The 16309-nt window shown below is 35.1% G+C and overlaps 1 protein-coding gene across 1 annotated transcript in view; it reads right to left on the reverse strand.

The window, feature by feature from the left end:
* The window catches only part of MAN2A1 (mannosidase, alpha, class 2A, member 1), a 167834-nt gene that overhangs the window by 127843 nt on the left and 23682 nt on the right, over window positions 1-16309 (reverse strand). Inside the window, exons 3-4 of the mRNA XM_008580652.1 lie at window positions 13767-13913; window positions 731-902 (exon numbers count right to left, since the gene is read on the reverse strand). Coding sequence (XP_008578874.1) covers window positions 731-902; window positions 13767-13913 — 319 coding nt within the window. The remainder of the gene's footprint in view (window positions 1-730; window positions 903-13766; window positions 13914-16309) is intronic.

Below are 16309 nucleotides of genomic sequence, written 5' to 3' on the forward strand. Positions count from 1 at the left end.
TTTTTTAAATATGAAAGCAAAAGCAATACCGAAAGAAAACAGATTAATAGATTTGACGACATAAAGATTTTTAAAGCTCTGTATATCAAGCACTAAGAATTAAGAAAATAAAAATCTGAGGAAAAATAAGGGTTGAGGAATAAATACACTATATATATTTTCCTACAAATCAGGGGAAAAAAGTACAATCAAGCAAGTCACAAAAAATTCAGCCTGTTTTATGAGAAAGTATGTAACACTGTTATCAATAAAAAATGCAAATTAAAATGATATTTTTCAATCATCAGATTGGTCAAGGTTTTCAAAAATTATAATGGTGGCTACCAGGAAGATAAATTGGTACATTTCTACATGGAAAATTGAATAATACACTGAAACCTTTCCAAGGGTCACTTTGATTATACAAGGGTACTTCAAAAAGTTCACAGATCAGTATTATCTTTCAATTCTATTTTCCACAAATTTTTTGTAGTACTCTGGTATGCTAATCAAAAACCTTTAAAATATTAAGCCCCTTTGACTTAGTAGTTAAAACATAAAATTTTCAATGGCAAAGTTTCACATCACTTTTTCAGAGATGAACCAAAATCAATGAAAAAAGGATGTGAAGAAACATTTTCAGTTTCACATATAAAGCTAAGAATTTTCACCTTCTAAAAATTCAATATTTGTTTCACTGTTACAATTAACCTTTAATATTACTAAATTTCAAAAAAGTTTTAAAACAAACCTTTTAACAGCATTCTTCTTCTGAATATCTATAATATCCCACCATTTTGAAAGGTAAGAGATTTCAGACCAAATAAATTTCCTCCTTGAGTCTTCTTTCAGTTTTAGGACCATGTTATTAAAAATATACTGAGTCTGGTCTCTAAAGTAGTCATTGAAAGTCTTCAACCAACCTAAAGACACAAATACACCACAAAGGTCTGATTCATACAACTGATTAAAACCCAGTCACATTCCATTGCATTACCTTTGAATGCCCTTAAGATTTTTATTCATATAAAGACATATTTAAAAATCGAACAAGTGTTTTCAATTAATGATAATCCACTTAAGTTGACATGAGAGTTAAAAACCCACTAACACTGAAACAATGAAAACACTTGGAAACCTGTACAAATTCAGATAAATAAAATCACAAGTATAAACTATACTGGAAAAACTAGCAGCCGAGCAATAAGGTAATTACAGCACTAACAGTAGAATTCTGCCAAATGTAAGTATTTGTTTCGAAAGGCTGTTCATTATTCAATTTTTGGGAGGCAGCAAGTGACAGTAATCAAACAACAACAACGACAAAATCAAACAAATATGTACACATTTATGTAAAGTTTTTCCAAAAGAGAATTGAAGATACTGATTCTTGATTCCCTGATTTTTCCTACTACTTCTCAAATATCCTGGACATTTTATCTAAAGACATTTGTAATTTGACTACAAGAAACATTTTTAATAAGACTCAAAGGTCCAAACATAGCCCCATCAGGCAGACTTCTAAAATGGTCAAGGTGAAAACGTACACAGCTACCAATTCCACCTACTGATGGTAGGCAAAGTAGACTCCCTGGAAAATAACCTGTTCTCACTATGAAATCTTACAGGACAGTTTCTGTACATCCAGGCTGAACAACTAACTGCTTTATTGTTTCCAAACCTCATACATGTGATATAAGAGGACTAAAGTATAAGGGGTCCAGATGGCTGTTTCTTTTATCTGCCTATGATTAAGTTCATATTCAGTGTATACTATATTTCTGACCAAAATAAATAAATAAATAAATAAAACCTGCTAGAGCAGACAATACAACTCCTTTCACAATGCAAACATAAGCTTTAAAAACAGCACCACAGCAGTGACTGTGTTTATCCCTCTTACTTTAACTGATATTTACTCGTCCATTCTACAATTATTTACTGGGCACCTACAATGAGGCATGTTTGAAGCTATGAGCCTAATAGGAATACAGGGTAAAATATTCTTTATACAACTTCTTTCATTTGGGGAACTTTTAAAGCTGGTCTGTCACCATAGAACACTTCCTGGATAATTCAACTTTTCCATGTTTAACTAAAAAGCTTGCACCTATAGGAAAGCTCAAAGTTATCCCATGAAAACCAGTGGTTTGCAAAGATTTCCTTCTTGCTTCACAAAGGCAGTAACCTGGAGCCCTGCCCATAGTACTAAGCCAGGATACATATGAACTCCCAGGGCCGAGCAAAGAAAATCCAACCTACCCTTAAACAGAAATGCCCTAACTCCCTGCCGGCTATGCTAACACCTCCGAGTTAAAAAACATCAAGTCCTCATAAGGAAGCCCAGGATATAATATAGCACTTGATAAATATTAGCTGCTATCATTATTATTACTATCATCATAATCCATCAGTTTTTAATTGCCCTTTTCCAATCTCTATACTTAAACCAGGTAAAGGAAAAATAAAAAAGGTATTTCTAACACCTAATTTTTAAAAGTATACAATTAAAACAATTGAATAAACTGTTCAATATCTTAAATGTGTTGGTTACTCAAAATTTCAGTTTGCACAGAATTCACTCTATGCCCTTGTTATGAACTGAACTGTGCCATACATTGAAGTCCTAACCCCCATTACCTCAGAATGTGTCTGTGTTGGAGACAGGGTCTTTAAAAAGGTAATTAAAGTAAAATGAGGTCATGAAGGTGGGGCCTAATCCTATGTGACTGGTGTCATAAGAAGAGAAGAAGATTAAGACACAGACACATAGAAAATACCATGTAAAGACACAAGGAAAAGATGGCCATCTACAAGCCAAGGAAAAAGGTTCTCAAAAGAAACCAACCCGGCCAACACCTTGATCTTGGACTTCCAGCCTCTAGAACTGTGAGAAAACAAATTTCTGTTTTTTAAAGTCAACTAGTCTGTGGTACTTTGTTATGGCAGCCCTACCAACCTAATACTGCCCCAGAACAAATCAGTGTTATTATCACTGAAAAAATAAAGATTGCAATGTGGGGAGAATTTATTTTGTCAAGTACCATCATAATATTTAATTTAATACATTATATCTATCTACATGTTGCAAGATAGAACTCAATTCAAATGTACATAAGTAAATGTGTTTCTGTACCATGCTCTTGTCATCTTGTGCAACATGAACCACATAAATTGTTTAAATGGCTCTATTAGAGAATTATCATCTTTAAGAAATCACATATAACTTTTACCTAAATTTTACAAAGGTCAAAACTAATTTCTAATTATTTGGCTGTTAACTAGATTAAAGAAAAGAATTATAAACAGTGGAATGCCTCCAAAATTAATTCAATAATAAAACTCCAGTAATCTAGCATAAAAGGCAAATTTAGAAGAACTAGTCTTTATGAAGATCAGCAAGTAAAAGGTTTTTTTAAAGTACAATTATCTATTTTCAACAGTTATCAATTGTTAGGAACTAAGACCATTTCAAAGACATTTATCACAGGAGTTTTCATAGAGGAATCACAAAGACTGATTAATCCATTTTGCCTTCAACACTTCATTCACCCTTCAATAATCATGCAGAAAATATGTCAAAGATATTTACGTGAGCCAAAACACAAGCTCAGAGATGTCAACTTAAAAGCCTTCCATAAAACTCATCCATAATAGATATTAATATCACTACAATATAGCAAAATTAATGAAGAATGAACTAAAAGATGGCCTCTTCCAGCCTTCAATATGGAGTAATATAACAGTAAATTAGCTTTTACTGCTCTTATACAATAGAATAATCAAGTATTCCCTTTTACACTGAATTGGGTTCTTTCTTTTTTTAAATTAGTGTAAAAACTACAAATGTATATTAACATAAGACCAATCAGAAAGATAGTATTTTACGAAAAGTTGTATGGGATAAATTTTCGTGACATAAAAGTATATTCCCATGTCTAGATTTAATAATCTCAGGACACTGAGATGCAGACTCATTTACTTAAGTCATCAATTCACAGCTTATTTCTCCTCTCCATTGAATACACTCGGAAATTGAACCAAGGCTAGAACAAGCCTTAAGAATACCTTTTAATTTATTTTTTTTCATAAAAGAGCTAATTGTTATTTTAAATAAGTGTGGAAATATTTAAAACAAAGAATGCATAATTAGAAATTCTATGAAGCAGTCATAAATCCAAATTCAATACCACTATTTTATTATTTTTAAAAAATTTAAGTTCTAAAATAAAAAACTGACAAAATTGAAAGCTCTATTGCCTGTTTTCAAAGTGGATGAACAATTAAGCATCCAGCAATTGTTCACTGACAAATCAATTTATTTTTTAAATTTTGGGCCCTTGATTATAGCTTGGAAGTCTAGAGATTATGTGGAGATCTGATCCTCTTAAGAATACTTAGCTTTATTTGATTAAAGGGCATACATAGTACCACCCTGAGGACCTGGGCAAGAGGTACCTGGCCCTGAGCCCTGGACTCTAAAAGCATCTCTCCATTCTTCCTCTGGCTACACCACTTTCCAAAGAATAAATCCACAGGGCAAACTACTTGCCCACACAGAGCCTGCCCTGTCTTTCTGAGTTGAGATCTGATCCTAAGAATACTTAGCTTTATTTGATTAAAGGGCATACATAGTACCACCCTGAGGACCTGGGCAAGAGGTACCTGGCCCTGAGCCCTGGACTCTAGAAGCATCTCTCCATTCTTCCTCTGGCTACACCACTTTACAAAGAATAAATCCACAGGGCAAACTACTTGCCCACACAGAGCCTGCCCTGTCTTTCTGAGTACCAGGGCCCAGAAATCTGTGCCCAAACAGCCCCAAGCTGGCTTCTAGAGCCTAACAGGGCCCTTCTATAAATTGTTCCCCATCACTGTGCTGGAACCTGCAAGTGGGAACCTCCTAAGCCTAAGCAATGGCCTAGAGGCTGCAGTTGGTAGGGGTGTAGACAGAGTGCCAGAGTGTCCACAATTAAGCCCCTGTCTGGTTTTGGACAGAGGCAGGTATGAGAGGAGAAGGGCATTGGTCTGACCCATAGGCTAGCTCTCCCATATACACCAGCACATCTCAATGAGGAAGTGGAGCCTGAGCAGTCTAAACCCACACTTGGTCTTCAAGATCACTGAACTATTTCTCCAGGAAGGAGAAGAGGACCTATTTTTTTTTTAAAGCAATTTACTAATTTGATTTATAACTTTTAAATGTTTATACACAGGCCTCTCTGTACTTTTGTCCCAAATCCTCCAAATTTTAGAAGCAAATCTGGGCACACACTACAACCCAAATTTAAACCAGCCTATTGTCATGAATCTAGCACCTAGTGCAAACCTACAAGAGCAAGAGTTCAATTAGCATTTGATAGATGAAAGAAATGCACAGCCAAAACTACTGGAGAAAACAGTACATGGAATATAAATGCAAATTTATTACTTCAACTAGAAATGAAAGCAAAGGTGAAAGATACTACACTATTAGTTTTAATATGTTCACTGTCTGTTCTGATGCTAACCTAATAATTTTTGTCCAATATCTTTAAGTTTCTAAAATGTGTACATTTTAAAAAGCTCTCTCAGTCCTATGATTTAAAACACCCTTTCCTAAGAAGACACCCCACCCCCAAGGCATTGTTACACTAGTATGGTTTTTACTGCTACAATAAGGATTCTTTAATGAGTACATTAATTCCATGCAAAAGTTAAATACACACCAACTTTTAGAAAAACATGAAAAGATCTTGAGCCAAAAATAATTATAAATTATATCCAGATAAGTAACATATTGATGATAAGCATTTAAAACATGCAACTTAAGCTATTACTATTTCCATTTCAATGTGACATTATTCTCAAATTTCAAAATAAAGTTAGTAAAAAAAAACTCCTTTATTTTAGTAATTAAGTTATTCTCTATCAATAAATAATCAACAGGTTTCTTCCATTACTTGTTAATCCTTCAGTATTTGACTGCTACATCCAGTCTTATACTTAAGTGTGACATACAATCTTAATTGGTATTACTATTACTCAAATAAGCTACTGATTAATTTTAATTCCAAAATTTCTATTATAAGTTAAGCTTGTTTTTCCCCCCTGATATACTGTGAAAGAGTTTTAATTAATGTTCTGGTTTATTCATTCAAACATGTACTGAGTATCTAATAAGAGCAAAGCAATCGGGCAAAGCTAAATGAAAACAAATTCTACAGTGAAAATATGAAAAAAAAAATGATCTGGGAATAAAGAAATGGTAAAGTCCCTCCAGAAGAACAGAGGAGAGACAGATTAGTCATCACCTGGATACAGGGAAACGGTAGTATTCCAAATAGAGGGAATAGCATATGGAAAAGACACTAAACCATGAAAGGTATATGTTGATTTCAGGGAGCATCTGGGGTACCTGCACTGCAGGGTACATGGTGGGAATACAGTAAGAAACAAAAATAGAAGTAGGGTTCGATCCCTGTACCGGCCAGCTGCCAAAAAAACAGAAGTGAGGGACAGATCACTGAAAACCTAAACCATTCTTGTTTCTCAGAGAAAACTTCGGATGAAGAAAGGTAAGGTTTTCTGACCAGTGCTTTCAAAAATAACTGTACTGAGTGTAAAGAAAAGACTAAACAGGTAAAGTAGAAGCAGAAAAACAGGAAATAAGACTGCTGCATTGCCTCTATTAAAAAATGATTATAGATTGCAGTGGAAATGAGGCCAAGAAGACAAAATAGAGAGAACTTGGTAATCGACTGAAGTTTCCAGGAGAGGGTAAGGAAAGAGTCAAAGTGGAAGCTGAGGCTTCCAAAGACTTATGAATCTTTGGAAACCTATAAACCTGCTGATTCTTCTAAATGCTTTTGAACTCAGGTTTCCAAAATAATCTAACCTTTTTTTCCAGGTGACTCAGTGTCATCTAACAGTTTTCTAAGTATATCAACTTCACTTCCATTAAGTTGTATGAGATAGAGCCCATTTTTTGTAAGATGCTGTCACTGGAAATTTTACCTCACACCACAAGAACCTATTTGCCATTAGGATAGCTGGGGTTTTGTTCGTCCTCCAGCTATGTATGTATAATGTCCAACTGTGACCCCTTCCTGTATTGCTTTTCTAAGTGCCCTTTAAAAGACCTGCATACCATACCTTGATATCTAATAACTGCAATTGTGAGATCAACCTCCAAAATAATTTCTAAATCTGTGCTAAAATTATTCCCCTCCCCTGTTAAGGATCCCATCTAGGAGCATCTACCAACACTGTCTGAGGATAATTCAGGCCTAAAAAATCTTTCCCAGAGTTTCGTTGCTTGAAATAATGAAAAATGTGTCTATAATATGAGAGACACTGTCAGAAGTAAAGGAAAAAGTGACTTCCTTTGTTGGGTTACTCTTAGAATATGTGAAGGGGGCTCCTTAGCCTTATGGTCAGACAAATACTGGGCAAATTATCAAAGTTTCTAGAAGAAACCACTTTAAAAGCTACAAAATACTGCTTCTAAATCATTTTCTAATTGTAAAGAATGTAGCAATAAGAAAAACCATTCACCATCTCATGTACTAATGTAGTATTTAAGGACAGAGACATCCATTTCAATAAGGGTATACCAGAAAAATAAGAAGAAAAAATAGTATAGAAAACAGTACGGTGAGGTGTCTCCTTTTGCAAGATAGTTAAAATTTTTTTAAGATTAATAATACTAAAGTAGATGACATTTGGCTTGGATACTTAAAAGTCTTTCCTCCTAGATGCTCCGCCTGTGGTTTCAGAAGTGTTACTCACAAAAGGCAACAGTATATTAAAGAATGATTACAAGTCCTGGTTCCGGAGCCAGACTGCTCGGGTTCAACCCAGCCCTGCCGTGGACAGATTACTCATCCTCTTCTGCCTCTTTTCTAACCTATGGAATGAGGGGCTTTTGTCATAAAGTTACTGAGGAGAATAATGGAATTAATATATGTAAAATGCATAGGGCAGTGCATAGAATACAGCAAATTCTCTAAGTGTTAGTAATTACTCGTATTGCTAGGGCATTAGTGAGCTCTGAAGCACCCAGGCTAGAAAGACAGACAAAGGTAACTGAAATGAGGGGAATCAGAAGATGTTTAATGATCACCTAAGTCTCTCACAAGCTACTTAATGTATGTGCTCCTCAAGGAACGAAGTCCAATGAGAGCCCAAAACATCTGGATTTTCTTCCTCTACAAAGGAACCACAATACACAAATTCTAGAGATCTCTTAAAAACAGAATTCTAGAGAGCCATGTAAATATTTAACTCTAAATGCTATCATTTTCTTTACAATTAAGGTTGTCAGATAAAATACAAGATGCCAAGTTAAATATGAATTTCAGATGAACAAAAAATGTTTAGTCTATGTCCCATGTGATATTTGGGATATGTACACACACACACACACACACACACACACAACTATTCATTATTTATTAGAAATTCAAATTTAACTGAGCATGCTATATTTTTATTTGCTAAATCTGACAATCCTGTTAATAATCCAAAATCCAGATAAAAATGTGTTACATGGTTAATGCCCATAAAGCAAGAAGAAAAGAAATGAAATCATTTGAACTAAATAAAGCATCCTAAGAGGAAGTATGGTAAATGGAAAGAACATGGACTTTTAGTATCAGGCAAACCTGAGCTTCAATTCACCAGCCTCTGAGAATTTATAATTAACTTTGAACAAACTACTATACCCTACCTTAGCCTTCATGCCCTCACTTGGGGCTTAATTTACCACTTTTGAGGTTTACAGAAAGGATTACATGAAGTAAAAGGTAGCACAGACCTGACACTTCCCTGCTGTGGACAGGCAATGAATTCCAGCTCTGAGTTCTACCACATACTATTTTAGCTCCAGAAATTTATTTCCCAGCCCAGTAGTCAAAATCAAAGAATGCACTTTATTCTACAGTAGCTAGACTGTGTCCACATACAAATCTCTTCCCCTACTGACCCTCTCATTCTAACCAATAGGTTCCTTTGGCAACCAATCTTCTAAGTTTCTACTATCTCTCACCTGTATAGACATTAGCCAATTATGCCTGACCAGAACCATTTCCAAATTCTGACTGTCCTTGACATTATTTAAACAGCAATGTTTCAAAATAACATTACACTGTGATTTCCTCACATTTTTAGACTTTTTTGCAAACTATTTTTAGAATAAGGATACATAAACAAATTATCATATAATACTAAATGCATGTTTTCTCAGTTTTACAAAAAAAAAAAAAAAGCTGAAAAACTCTAATCACTCATTCAGTCAAAATATTCTGCAAAAGAACTACAAATGCACAAAAGAAAATTATTTTCCAGTGTAACTTTTGGTCCTACATCTTCCTACTATTTTAGAGTCATACCACATGGGGGATTATTTCCTAATGTTCATTTTACAAATTGCTTAACTAACGATATGCTGTCCAGCCTTCCATTTAGTATACCTTATCTTCTCTCTACACACTGTGATTTCTTTGAAGGAAAATTAACTAAATATTTCAGCAGTTTAACTAGAGGGAAGTAAAGAATTAAGATTGTAGATACAAAGGTGCTGTAATTGTGTTTTAATCAGCTTATTAAATACAACATGAACATGTATCAATCAACTGACATTTAATTTCATGGTCTATGATTCAAAACTTTTTAAAAGCATAACAGTACAAAGTTATCAGCAATTACTTAACAATTCCTTTCCAATTTTGTTTTAACTCATAAAACATTTAAATACTGTATGACAATTGTTACATGTTCTTATAGACTGGAAGAAGATATAATTAGAAATTTTATTAAGATACATATTTTGAAATTTACCTTTTCTTGCAGGATATTACTAACTCAGTCCAAAAGGAAAAAAATATATATCTAAAAACACAGCAACATAAATTCTTGAAGTTAGGGGTTCTAAATATAGGAATGTTTTAAAAATCTATTTCAAATATTTCTATCCCCAAGACAAAAATCCACTGATGAAACAAACTACTGAGCTAAAGCTTGTTTTAAATTGTTGCTGCTGAAAATGAAAACAAATCTCTATAAATCTCATTTAGAAAGTAAATTGCCTAATTGCACATTCATTTAGGAGTATTATACAAAGATTTCCCATTACAGAGTCACATTCTGACTTGGAATGGAAGTACGCATACTTTTCTCTTTTCCCTACTGAAAGAGTGGTTTGCATGATCTGAATGACTCAGTTTTTCACAGAATAATTTAGTTTATCAATATTCTACTTTTGTTAAAGAATAATGAAAAGTATTAAGTCAGCAGGTTCTTTTCTCTAACATTTTGCTTGATAGCAAAAATTTCTTTAGTTTTAAAAGGTCTGTTTCTGACCATTATTTTTTCCTTAAGTGGAAAAGGGCATGAGGGCAAGGGTCATTAACATCTTTTACTAAGACAAAAAGATTCAACTGTGGTTGCTAGGATACGAACAGACAGATTCATTTATTGCAGTCAAGAATAGTTATTAGGGATGTCTTCTCACAAAACATATTAACTATAGCAGGAACCCTAATGCAAACAAACAAAAAAATCTAAAAGGCAGGGGCAATCCCTGCCCTCAAAGAGTTTAATACTGTCTGTTGTTAGTACCGTATGTAAAACTACAAAGCACATTTTAAATAAGATTTTTTTAAGGAACTGAAGTAGACATCAAGAAGGAAGAAAGATAAAGAAAAGCCTAGGCCAAGGAATAAGTCAAATATTTCATCCTAGTCTAAAAAGTCAGATTCATTAGTTCACTAACTTATTTAACTGAACCTGAATGACTTAATACTATGTGTCAATTACTGTTCTAGGCATTCCTGACATGGTGGTTAATAAGACAAAGTTCTAGCCCTTACTGGGCTTACATTCTAGTGAGGAGACTACGGAGAAGTGCCGTAAATGTTTACATCTTTGCATGCGTGCATATGGGTGTGTTTTCCTACAATGTGAGCATGTGATGGAGGTGCATGGAAACAGGTCAGAGAAAGCCTTACATATTTGGCAACTACTAGATGCCAAGTGTTGGGCTAGGCAATGAGGATAGAGTTTAATAGGAGACACATGTTCTCTGCCACTTGAATTTACTCTAGTAGGAGATCCACATAAACTGACAGGGAAGTTTTCTGGCTTACTTACTGCCTGTGTAACCTTAGCAGGTTGGTAACACCTTCATTGTGAATACTGGCACTAACCCTATTACAATCATTAAATGTTTATAAAATATTTGGCACCCTGCCTGGCAAACCATAGATTTTACTATTTCAGTTAAGTGCCCATAACAAGAAATTAGATTGATAGAAATTAAGGATGGCAGAAAAGGGGAGAGGATAATAAAGGTCTGAAAAGAAAAAAATCAAAAAGGAGAAGTGAGGAGAAGTGAGAAGTGAGCTTCATATGAAGAGGACTTCCAAGACACATTTAGAAGTTTATTTATAAACCTAAAAGGAAGATTATACAATGGAATCACATCACACACCCAATTAAGTGACAAGAATTAAACTATACGTGATTGGCAAAGACAGGTGAGAACACTTTAAGTACTACAAGTGGCTCTGCCACTATTTCACTCAATAAGTGACTATTCCAGACTGAATATGAGATTCATAGAAAAAAAAATCTGTAGTCCCACAGGCAGTCTCAGATCCCACCTGTGAAGTGTGAACACCTTACCACACCAAGAATGAGTCTAGTAATCAAAGATATGTTTTTCACAGGCATCCCCTAATGCAAATGTACTAATTAATCTGGTATTCAAGCGAATAAATAACAAAAAGAATTTAGACTAGATGTGGTTTTTATCACCTTTTATACTTAGTTTATAACTAACCCCTGCTTCAGATGTTATTCTACCTGTATAATCTCCATTTTACAGATGCACAAATAAATGTTCTCAAGGACAGGGCACCACACAGCAATGCTCAGATACCTGCTTCATTCTGCCTGGTTCCAAATCCCTGAAGTCTTTCCATGATGCCCAGCCATCCCTGAGCTTGGGATTTGAAAGGTACAGACTAAGATAAAGGAGGAAGATGATCCAAAATACAAGTATATGTCAGAAAAACTTAGACTAACAGGTATTTATAGGAAAAGATAAAGACATTAAGATCAAAGGCAGAGAAACCAAGTCGGAAGCTGATGTGTAACAACTACTCAACACAAATTTCCAGAACAATGTTGATTTCATATATTTTATATCTCTGTGAATATTAAATACTGAAGTATTCTGGAAATTCAAACATTTCGATATCCAAACTCTATCTCCCAGATTACGTTTCACACCCCAAACAGCATACACACAAAAAACACTTAGCTAAATCAAGTGTCCAGACCTACAGTAACAAGTTCTATTGTCATAGAAAGAAATGAATGCCAATAAATTCATGTGAAAGAACATAAGTAGGGCCGGCCCGGTGGCGCACTGGATAGTGCGCCGCTTGGGAAGCGTGGCGGCGCTCCCGCCGGAGGGTTCGGATCCCACATACAGACCGGTTCCCGCTCACTGGCTGAGCGAGGCGCGGGAGCAACACTGAGGGTTGCGATCCGTTGCCGGACACGGAAAAAGACAAACGACACAAAAAAAAAAAAAGAACATAAGTAGGGCCGGCCCGGTGGCGCACTGGATAGTGCGCCGCTTGGGAAGCGTGGCGGCGCTCCCGCCGGAGGGTTCGGATCCCACATACAGACCGGTTCCCGCTCACTGGCTGAGCGAGGCGCGGGAGCAACACTGAGGGTTGCGATCCGTTGCCGGACACGGAAAAAGACAAAAGACACACACACACAAAAAAAAAAAAAGAACATAAGTAGAAGATAAATGAATGTTAGAAGTAAAAAAGAAAACCCTACAAAATACTAGGTGCATAGGGCCTCTGACGGTAATGACAAAATTGAGACATTGAGAAAAGTATGAGAGTTTTTGAAGTACCCTTGTAACAAACAGAAGCCTAATTAAGTCCTTCAAAAGAAGCCTTTGGAAATACATTCCAAAAAAAAAATGCTGCCACTAAATTCACTAGGCCTTCACTCTGAGCCTGTGTACTCACACTAACAAATATGTACATCAAATCGTGTGACCTGTTATAACTGTAGCAGTTTCTCCTTACCTCAGAGGGAAAAAAATTCTCTGGCCCCAATAAATAAAAGCCATCATATGAACTAACAATGATAATAATAATGATGATAGCAGCTACTTTTGTGCCATACACAATTCCTTTACATTTCACCCTACGAATTCCTTTACATTTCACCTATTATCCTGACTTTACCAGGGAAAAAACTTAGTCTCAAAGGTATTAAGTAACTTGACTGAAGTCATCTAACACTGATAGATAGGGAGGGCTGGGACTCACACCTATGTCTGCCTGATAGTAATAAATGTCAAGGCTCTTATACCATTTTATATTGTTTATCAATTTTAAAGATTCAAAATTTCCCATGAGCAGTCTGCGTTTTTTAAAGTAGAGTTTATGGGTACAAAATAATTCTCTCATGCAATATTTTACAATAAGTAACTAAAATGAGCAATCAGTACCTTAAATGTATACAACTTTTCAGCCTCAAAAGCCCCCTCTTGTATTTATTACTATTTTATTCTGCACAAGTACTATCTTTGAATAGCATGTCAATTGTTAAAATGAGAACATTAAAATATGAGACATAAAAGGAATATGTTACTGCTAAAAGTCAAAGAATAATGTCTCAAAAATTTGAGAAGTAGGCTCTACCAGATTCTCATTAAAAGACTCTGAGCTTAAAGAAGCTTGATAATCTCTAGTTTTTTGAAGTGTAAATTTTACCTGGGTCATTATGGGAATGAGGCACCACAAAGACTTGAAGGGGCTCAGTGTCCCATTCATTAGTTGCATACGAAATGGGAAATCCTTGCTTCCAAACTCCACCATCTGGATTGTCAAAAGGAATCAGACTGTAAACATCCAACATCTAAAAATATTAAAAAAATAAAAACAAAATAAAGTTTAACCATTATTAATTTAAACTTAATGTTCATAAATATTTGCTCACAATTACTCACTGCTGTATGCTGCCTATATATTTTATAAAATAAAACTATTTCTGTAGACATTAATTAAAGAGTTTAAGGCAGAAAATATTTTAACATTCAAAGGCTTGAGATGCTACTTGTGCTAAATAACTATGCTGATAAATAATCCCCTCTCCCATCTGCTTCTAATAAAAAATAATTTCATTCAATTCGTTCTTCTTCACTTTACTTCTAATACAATTTAACAGAAATTTATAGGAACAGATCAATGGACAAAAATACTTCTGATGAAATTCGATTATAACCAAATATTTCAGCATTTTCAAATACAATATTAATAAATATATATTTTTAACATCTATGACAGAATGAAAATTCATACATAGCTATTCTTCCATCTGTAGCATATCATATAGCATATTTTATACAGCAAACCCTTGAACAACATGGGTTTGAATGGCACAGGTTCACTTACACGCAGATTTTTTTCAATTGGAAAATTTTTGGTCAGGTATGTTATGAATGCATAATGTATCTAACTAAACAGGTAGCCTACCTAAGAGTAAGGTATTAGTAGTTAAATACTTAACTACTACTTCCCCACTCCTAACAAGCTTGGATTGCACAGTGAGGTACATAAGTAGTTAAGTAGTATTATACTGCAGAGGTTTTCTAGATTTCCAATGCAGTATTCCTTTGAACTAATAATCAATTTGAACACATACATACATACACACACACACACACACAATTGCAAAAAAGAAAACCTAAAGCTTTACTTTTATTATTCCTACTTTCTATAATACTAAATGTGACAAAGAACACAACCAATCTTTTGTAAAATTTAAATTAGGCTACAATTAATTAGGCTGCAAAAATACATCCTAATTAATACATAAATGGGTTACAAACAATTTTTAAATACCAAACAATTTATATAAAAGAGAGTACAAGTATTTTAAGGCGATAACATATCTCTTGCTTTGGAATTTATGACTTTAACAAATAAAATAAAACCCTCCCAAGGATAAGCCAACAAATCTTTGGGAACCAGCCGGGCAAGAGGATGCATCAGCAGTCTCTGCTATTCCTTTGCTGCTCTCCCAGTACCTTCCTGCGTCACTCTGCCTGCCTTGTACGGTTGCTCTACAACTCCTTTCTGTCCAGCCCAGATTTAGACCACAAAAAAAAAGAAAATTTTTTTTGCAGTTCCCTTAGCATGGATGACAAGGCTAGGTATTTAAGAAGTACTCCATAAGAACCTAAATAAAGTCAAGCCTCACAGAAACAGACACCTCTGCAAAACACAAGATTCTGAATCTCACAGAATTCTCATCAGCTAGTGTGTGGCTATGTGAATCTGGCCACACACTAGCTGATGAGGTTGCAGGTGCAAAACCTGGCTAGCTCCACTGTTCCCAGTTTCCAGCTTGGCCTGTGAACCATGGTCTTGAGATCATATCATCTTCTCTGACCTCAGGAATTACTGAAAATGCCTACTCTAAAACAAGACCGGAAGCCAGCTGATTTTCTCCTACTTTAAAATATTTACCCCTTAGGTCCTCTCATCAAGTTACAGTTTCTGGTTTAAGGCACAAGGTTAAAGATAGTAAACACAGCCCTCTGCTAATTTGCAGAACAGAGCCAGTACGAGTAACATACTCTGAGTTTAAGAAAGACAGAAGTCCTTTCTGACCCTGGTTTTCAACTCTGTTACCCTCTAGAACAGTGCTGTCCAAGAGAAATATAATGCAAGCCAAATATGTAATTTTTAATTTTCTAGTAAAACAAAGCAGGAAAAATTAATTTTAGTGATATATTTCATTTAACCCACTACATCAAAGGGTACAAAAGTAATTTCTGTTAACGGGTATGCCCCCAGTATGAATCTGACCCTCACATCATGGGCAGGAGGGGGGACAACCAGCTTTGTATCTCATGAATATTTGTAATAAATAAATAATAATAATAATAATAAATAAAATATCATTATCTCAATATGTAATTAATATAAAATGAATTAAGATATTTCACATACTAAGTCTGAAACACTGTATTAAGATATTTCACATACTAAGTCTGAAACACTGTGTATGTATGTTATACTCAGAGCACATCTCAAGCCAAACTGGCCACATTTCAAGTGCTCAGTAGCCACATGTGGACGATAGTTTCTATACTGGAAAGCACAGTTCTAGAATATTTCCCTTCTCCCTCACAAAAGTATATTCAGCAAAAAAATCTAACCCAGGGCCGGCCCGGTGGCGCACTGGATAGTGCGCCGCTTGGGAAGCGTGGCGGCGCTCCCGCCCGAGGGTTCGGATCCCCCATGCAGAC

This window comes from Galeopterus variegatus, unplaced genomic scaffold (assembly GCF_000696425.1).
Source record: "Galeopterus variegatus unplaced genomic scaffold, G_variegatus-3.0.2 Scaffold2139, whole genome shotgun sequence".
NCBI lineage: Eukaryota > Metazoa > Chordata > Mammalia > Dermoptera > Cynocephalidae > Galeopterus > Galeopterus variegatus.